Source organism: Charadrius vociferus, unplaced genomic scaffold (genome assembly GCF_000708025.1).
Source record: "Charadrius vociferus isolate BGI_N301 unplaced genomic scaffold, ASM70802v2 scaffold332, whole genome shotgun sequence".
Taxonomy (NCBI): domain Eukaryota; kingdom Metazoa; phylum Chordata; class Aves; order Charadriiformes; family Charadriidae; genus Charadrius; species Charadrius vociferus.
This window is the reverse complement of record NW_009647418.1, coordinates 3036647-3044608: the sequence shown is the minus strand read 5'-3', so window position 1 is coordinate 3044608 and position 7962 is coordinate 3036647. Positions and strand designations below refer to the sequence as shown.

The following is a 7962-nucleotide window of genomic DNA, read 5'->3' as shown; positions in this document are numbered from 1 at the left end:
GGCGGGTCTTAAAACCCTCCAGAGGAGGGGACTCCCCCCCCTCCCTGGGCAGCCTGTGCCACCGCTCTGGCACCCCAACCCTAAAGAAGCTTTTCCGTGTGTTGGAACGGAACTTCCTGTGTTCCAACTTGTGCCCATTGCCCCTCGTCCTGTCACTGGGAACCACCGAGAAGAGTGTGGCTCCATCCTCCTTCAACCCACCCTTTAGATATTTGTAAGCAATAATAAGGTCTCGCACCACCGCACTCCCCCCCCCGCAGGTTGCACACCTCATACCGCACATCGCACACCCGACCCCGCAACATTGCACACCCCACACCGCATGTTGCACAGTCCACCCCACACACCCCACCCCGCACATTGCGCAGCGGACCCTGCACATCGCACACCCCACACCGCACGCGCCACCCCACATGTTGCGCACCCGACCCCACACATCGCACACCCCACATTGCACACCCGACCCTGCACATCACACACCAGCCCCCTGCACGCTGCAGCTCTTGCTGAAGTTCTGCAGCAGCCCCGGGCAATCACAAGCCCCATGGCAACTCCCAGCCCTGGTGATTCAGCTGAACCAGGATCCACACAGCATCCCCATGGGTTTTATTTCCCACTCACTCTATGCTACGGACGCATTACTGGGTCTTCCCCACTGCCATGGTCACGCTCTCCTGGCTCTGGGTACCGGCAGCCGAGGGCCACCGAAGCAGCTGCATCTGGAATTGAACCGTCAGCGGCACCGGCTGGAGCTCTCGACCCTCCTCCAGTTCAGCAGAGTCTTTGTTTTTCCTTTTTCCTGTGGTAAGAAATAAATCTGTCACTGTCTCGACAGAGTAAATCACCTAAAAGCAGCAGTGTGCCCAGGGAGGGGGGAATGCCCACCGCATTAGCACTGACTTCCAGGCCTTGAGGGAAAATCTATTTGAATACGACTTTGGGTAAGAAGCCCAAAAAGCATCTTTACGCAGGCAATTGACCTGGGTGAAATTTTGCTTTTTGTTCTTAAGTTCTCCTATAATTCCTAGGACAGAAGAAAGATGCAGGAATAGATCAGTTCAAGGATCCTGGAAAATCAAGAGTGGGGTAAAATGGGACCTACGTGAGACTACTTCTGAAGACATCCTTCAACGTCTGGGCAAATTGTTTGCTCGAGACAAAGCTCGCTGCTTTTCCCCTTTGAGCTGTCTGGAAGGGATCCCAATTCGTCTGAGAGGACTTATTATTTGTGTGCATTTGCTGACTGAGGGATGCAAATCAGCCTCAGCTCCCGGCTGTGAGAGTGCCGGTCCCTATGCAACCTCGCTGGACGCACGGCTGCAGCAGAATGAGGGCTGGGAGCCGTTCCGCGTGTCTCGGAGCATGGCCACTGCCGCAGCCCCAAGACGGTGCACAGTACACCCAGGTGATGAGCAAGTGCCAAACGACCATGGTGCGATTTGGTGACTCATGGAGCTGCCAGGGCTCGCAGACACTGCGTGCAGCGGCGCTTGAGCAGCCCACCTGCCCCCCCACCCCTCTCCAAGCCGTGTCTGCCGCAATCGGGGTGTACTTGTGAGTCATGAGTCACAGCGGAGCGCACAGCCATGGGACACTGCTGGCACGGGGTGCAGCAAGCTGTGGGGGCAGCTGATTTTTAGGCACTATCTTTTTGCAATATGCACTCGGTGGCCTTGCCGTGCGCCGGCCAGCCTCCACAGGCACAAGGGGACACTGAATGAAGCACGAGTCTAATCACTCTGGGTTTCCTGCAGTGGCTTTCTGTACACTCAACACCATCTCCGGCCGCACAACCCCCTGCAGAAAGGGTTCATTCTCGCTCGAGCTGGCGGGAAGACCTCTCGCATGCACACTGACCACAGGCACCGGGGTGGAAAGGAAGTAAAAAATACCACTGCTAAACTTCAGCTGTTTGACGGCGGCTCCCTGCTTCACCAACAGTCTGAGCATATGTTGCAAATACACATCTTCTTGTAGGGCACAATAATTCAAAGGTTGTTTTTTTTTTTTCTTCTTTTCAGGTAGCTGGGAAGGCCATTGGACTTCATCGAGCGCAGACGCAGCCTAGGACTGCAGAGCTCTCAGATCCTCCCCAAAGACAGGGACTTTGCTGTGGGTGACAGGGCACGGAAAAGCACCCCGGAGCTCTTGGGGAAGGGCATTAATCTCTCTCTTAAATTAGCAACTAAATCTGATGCCAGAGCAGGGACATGAGGTTCCTTTGGAGCTCCTTTGGAGGCCCAGCCCACTCCGTGCTCTTCTCAGCCCATGAGCAGCTTTTCAGCATCTCCCCGCTACCCCTTCCCTTCCCCCCACTTCCTCCTGCTCTTGCGTTACCCCTCCGATGTGCTGGCACTGCTATTTTTGTAGTCAAAACAAGATTGCTGGAAAAATAACCTGCAAGAGGCAGGGTGAGGTTTGTCCGCAGCGGTTTAAGCCCCGCTGCTGGCTGAGCAGACTGGGAGCTCTGAGCTGGGGAGGCAGGGGACACCCATCAGGGGTCGGGGTGGTCTCCTCATGGGTGACAGCAGACCGGGGTCTGTTCCCGGCCCCACCATGGGCTGGCTGGGGCGCCTGGGGCTCTCTGTGCATCTCATCTCTAAACCAGAAAGAACAACAATTCCTTCTGCGAAGTGCTTTGAGATGTGAGCTGGAAATGGATGAGGACCTTATTATGCATCCCAGACAGCCCTCCCCCCAGCTGCCCATGCCGGCCCACGCCATCAGCCGCATTTGGCAGCCGACACAGTGGGCAGCACATCTCACCCAAAAATCTGCTTTGCCCTTCTCCCCTGGCACACAGGGCTGGGAGGTGTGCGTGTCGCTCCCCGGACAGCCGGCGGCCCACCCTCGGCGCTTGTTCAGACACCGATTCAACAAGGCGTCCGGGCGTGTGTCTAACCCTCCATCCCCCGCAGTCAATGGATGTATTCACAGCTCAGGATGTGAGTAAGCGCCCTGCTCGCAGCGCTGGCGCTGGCAGGGTGGCGGGGACCTGTGGCTGCCTCCCGGGCCGGGCACCGCCGCTGTTTGCTCTCGCACACGCCACCCTCTGCCCAGCCAGCTCCAGTCTCCGTCACCTTTTGCAGACGCCGTGGTTTTCCAGCTGGCCTGACTTTCTCTCTCTCCTTTTGTTTTTTTGCTCTTGTCTTTGCTTTTTGTCCTGTCCTGCGGAGAGAGATGTTTCCATAGTTAGGCGGTGTTGAAATTCACTGCCTGCATTCAGTCCTGGGGCAGCCATCGCCATCTGGGTTCTGTCACTGGGATTTAAAGGGGCAAAGGAAAGGGGCGAGGAGAAGCAGGAGCACCATGGCGGGGCTGCTTGGAGAAGAGAATCCAGGAAACAGAAAGTGTCAGTACAGTCTGTGTGTGTTGCCATGCCGAGAGAGAGGGCACACCAGAGGAGGCACGAGTGGTTGCTTTCATATTCTCAAACGGAAAAATAAACTCATCTATTTTCCCAGGCCCATTAAAAGTAGCAGTACTTATTGCTAATATCAACATTAAATAATGATACCAGCAGCGATGGATGGTGCTTAGGCAGGATTATTTCAGCCCCATTTTACAGAGAGGAGAACTGAGGGATGGATGGGAGCAGCCTGGGCCAGCTGCAGGGCAGGACGTGCTGAACCTCAGCCTGAACCCCTGCCCGTCCCCGGCAGCCCTGCCTCACCGCCCTGCCCTGGGACACGTTCCTTACCTTCTCCAGACTTGGTGGCTGCAGCGGCTGCTCAGTGATCAAGATCCCAAAGTCACATACAGTTGCCACCAGGTCCTCGGTGGCCAGCAGGGACTCTAGGGTGACTCTCCTGGTGCCCAGGGTCCTCCGAATGGGAGGGTCACTGCGGAGTTCACATGGCTTCTGCTCCTTCTTCTTCTTTTTCTGCTTGTCCCTGGGCACAGGAACCTACAGGGCACCAGAATGGGGACAAGCCTCAGCAGAAGGCTGGGGTCCCTCAAACCCAACCCAGCCCCTTGCCCACCACTGCATCCTGACCGAGATGTGTGTAAAACCGCCGCTGCCTTCTTCCCACAGCAAGGGGGGACTTTCATGAGAGGTCTGGGCTGGAGGGGAGATTCTCTGATACACCAAATTGGTGCAGGAGAAGGGCCCTCATTCCCCCAGCATTGTTTTTGCAACTCAGATGTTATTTGGACATCGTTCTCTCCTAGCACTCTACCTTGGCACCATCCTTCTGCAGCACCCGTCCTGCCTTCCCCTTCGTGACTGCATTTTCTTCTGCATCAGCATTGACAGGCCATGAGAGCACCTGCACGGAGAGAGGAGCTCGTGCTGCAGGGGCTGGAACACCCGAGGACCCAGGCCCAGCGTCACCACCATCCCGAGCTGACTCCCAGAGGGAACACAATACCACCACTGGGCCTCCCAGCAGCTCCTTCCCCTTTTATCCAGCTCTGCCACACACTCACCTTCTCCTCCACGACCGAGACAATCGTTCCAGCCGCCAGGTAGGACTTCAGCCCCACTAAGTCCTTGGCAGTGTGCTCCTTCCTGTAGCTGCAGTCGATGGTGCCTGCCCAGGGTTTTCCAGGGGTGACAAACACCTTTGCTGTGCAGGGACGCAAAAACACTCTGAGGAGAGACCTCTCCTTCCCGAGGACAGGAAGGGCCCCTGGCATCAACCAGTGTCAATTCATTTGTGATTTGTCATTACCAGAGTGGGTCTTGGGCCCCTCTGTGGCTGCAGGCTCCTGCTGGCCCTTTGTTTCTCCTGTGTCCTGAGCAGAGCTGTCCACACCAAGGGTGGCCACCGTGGGACTCTGATGGATTTTTGTTACCTGGAACAGAGAGGGATCCCTTGACAGGGTATGTCTGGTTGTATCTGCAGGACCATGGGGCAGACCTGCCTCCAAAATCCTGTTCCCAGACCACCCTTGTCATTGGAAGAAGGGGCACCAGTGCCAGGGAAGGGGTCTGCCGCAGGAGGAGGGCTGTAAATGTACACCCACGTGCAGAGCAGCGCTGTGCTCCCCGAGAGGGATGGGGAAACATGGGCAGCAGGGACTTGTCCTGCCAGATGTGGCCACGCGTGAATTCTGTCCCCAGTACCGCTGCTGCCCACAGCAGGTCCATCATGAAGAGTCTCACTCCGCAGCCTGGAGGCAAAGTCCCCCCTGCTGTGACCTGCCACTGCCTGTTGCTTTCAGGAGCTCAGTTAAGCACGAACCTCAGTGCAGCTACCGTCCTCGATCTCCTCGCCCTCCACAAACTCGTACATCACACAGTAGCTGTAGGTGATCACCGGAGCCTTGGAGCCAACCTCCAGCTGCTGACGAGGGCTGGGATCAGGGACTCCCTCGATCTCCCCAATGCTCACGACCACTCGTGCTTCGCTCCTGATCAGCTCTAAAAGAAAGACCATCTGGCTATGAAGCTGCAGCGTGCTGCTTCCAGAGCGAGGACGGTACAGAGCAAATAGAAGCCTCCAGGACGCCGTGCATCCCTCCCTGCCACCCTGTGCTAACGCTGTGACAAGTCACTGCCACATGGGGTCGCTCCAAAGCCACACAAACATCTCCTAGCTCGGTTGCTCTGTCTCCCTGGTTAACATTTCAGAGTCCAAAAAGCACATCCAGCGCATAAAGTCATTGAGTCGGGGTCATCAAGAGGGGCTTCCCACCCCCGGGTGTCCCCATGCCCCTGCCCTTGTCCCACACGGGGACGTGCCACGCTGCAGAGGTGGCACCGCTTCGTGCCAGCAGTGCAGCGTGCATGTGAGCATCTACCCCAGTGGAGATGTTCTTTTTCCAGCAGCTCGAGAGGGAAAAGCATTGTCTGAAACCAGGTGGTGCCTAGAAAGCAAAGATGAGGGCAGACCGTGACAGCGGGGCAGTGCTAGGGTTAGGTTGTTCCTGCAACCTTTGGACCTGATTATGGCTAAAATTGTCTCGACTGTAATTAATTACTCTGCTGTGGGGTCATCTGTCTGTCACCTCACTTGTACTGGAGGGGTAGAAAGGCACAGAGAAAGATCTCTCAGGAAAGGCAAAAGGGAAGTCAATACTGGATCCAGAGTTTGCCCTGAAGACTCCTAGCTCAACCATGATGAAACCACCTCCTGAATCATGCAGACAGCACAGACAGGTTCAAAGGCAAAGGCTCACCTGGCTGCCTTGCCAAACCATGGAACTGGTGCCTCTCGTCAGGCCCTATGTGGATGTCATCAAGGATGGAGAGCTTGGGCAGGCTGTCCACAAGGAAGGCTCTGTAAGTGGGAATGAGAGCCAGTGGGTTCCCTTGGAGCACAAGGATGCGGAGCTTCTGCAGACTGGACAGTTGGTAGACCAGCCCCAGCAGATCCATGAAGTTGTTAAAGCTCAGGTCAAGGGAGACGAGGTTTGGCCTAAGGAGAGAACCCAGAGAAGAAGGTTAGGCAAACAGCATCCATCTGAGGATAGAGAGGTACTGCCCTGGGTCAAAAAAAGAAGCAAAAATTATGTTTCCCCAGCACAAACTGGGTCAACCCAGGGAATCCAATGGTACAATCTCAAGAGGCCAACTCCAACTTCCTGAGCCATGTGGTCCATTGCCAGTCTGCCCCACAACTCAAAAACATATTCCTTTATCATCCATAAACCATTCCACTGCATCATCGGTGATGCAGCCTAAGCTTTAGACCCTTCCCGGGGCAGACTTCCAGCAGGGGCTTTGGGAAGGGTCTGGAAAAAGGCAGCTGCCCAGCGGCATGGGAACTGTGGTGAGCAGGGTGTGAAGGCAGTTCCCCAGGTGATCTCCCCATTCCGCATCTTGGCCACAGACCAAGACACCCTCTAGGCATGAGACAGAAGACAGCGAATAGGGACAGAGCACTCCGCATGGGCTTTGGACACAGAGCAAAGAAAGAAACCTGCTGAAGGGCTGTAATTTCTTAACATGGACCACCTTGATGGCTTGGGGTCATCTGTTCACAGCTGCCCACTTCTCTTTTAGAAGCCCATGTTCAGCCTGTGGTGTTACCAGAAGGCCGCAGTGAGGTACTTGTCCTGCGAAGGGCTGCACAGCCTGTTGTATCCCAGCCCCAAGTGCTGCAGCTCCGGAGGAGGCTGAGTGCACAGGTCCTGCAGATCAGCCACAGCATTGCAGCAGAGCTCCAGGACCTGCCCAGGACAGAGAGAACAACAAACACCCTTTGCAATGAGCTGTTCCTGGCACTCCCTCGAGCTGCTCGGCTTACATTGCGTTCCCAGGTGGGACCTTCTTCCCCATCCTGCTGTCGCAAGGCATTGCTCACTCACCTTCAGTGTCCGGGGCAGGTTGGCCGAGGTTATCCTGCTGATCTGGTTGGCACTGAGGATGAGTTCCTCCAGCTGATGTAACTGCAAGAGACCATCGTCAACTTCCTCTACCTGCAAAGAGTTGGGTTTGGTCAATGCATCCCTGAGCCACCTCGTGGCCAAGGTGACATGGACATGTAGTATTGATCCACGTGACATATATGTAACAGGGATTAGTGCAACATGCTCGGGGGCAAGGGGGGAGTAGCTCTACCCCAGCTGCAATAGTGGCATTTGGGAAGACCCTTGGATGGGGGAGGTGTTATTTTCCCAGGATGTTTTCCCTCCCAACTGGTTTCCTGGCCAGGAGATGTGTAGCTTTACGGGCACCAGCAGCTGCACTTACCCCTTTGCCAACGATCCGCAGCGACCTGAGGATCTGGAAGATGTTGGAACCATGGACGAGCTTGGGCGTCAGCACGGCCACTTCCCGCAGGTGCTGGTCCTGGCGGCTGCAGTCTGGTGGCAGAGCCCAGGGGCTGCGCCGGTCGCGCAGAAGATCCATCAGCGCTTCGGGGCTCTCCTCGCCCAGCATCACAGCCGCGTCTGTCCCCAGCCTTGTCCAGCCTCTGCGGGAGCTTGTGTGTGCATCGAAGCGGGACTTGTTCTGCAGACAGAGAGAAGGGAGAGGCAGTGACAGCCCTGCAGACCGAAGACATTCCCCCC

General features: G+C 56.1%; 1 protein-coding gene across 1 annotated transcript in view; it reads right to left on the bottom strand.

Moving 5' to 3' along the window:
• Nucleotides 1-638: 638 nt before the first annotated feature.
• The window catches only part of LRRC43 (leucine rich repeat containing 43), an 8828-nt gene continuing 1504 nt past the window's right edge, over nt 639-7962 (bottom strand). Inside the window, exons 2-12 of the mRNA XM_009880350.1 lie at nt 7643-7903; nt 7258-7368; nt 6980-7119; nt 6127-6365; nt 5190-5368; nt 4677-4800; nt 4432-4571; nt 4182-4271; nt 3692-3907; nt 3081-3168; nt 639-799 (exon numbers count right to left, since the gene is read on the bottom strand). Of these exons, the coding sequence (XP_009878652.1) occupies nt 639-799; nt 3081-3168; nt 3692-3907; nt 4182-4271; nt 4432-4571; nt 4677-4800; nt 5190-5368; nt 6127-6365; nt 6980-7119; nt 7258-7368; nt 7643-7903 (1749 nt within the window). The remainder of the gene's footprint in view (nt 800-3080; nt 3169-3691; nt 3908-4181; nt 4272-4431; nt 4572-4676; nt 4801-5189; nt 5369-6126; nt 6366-6979; nt 7120-7257; nt 7369-7642; nt 7904-7962) is intronic.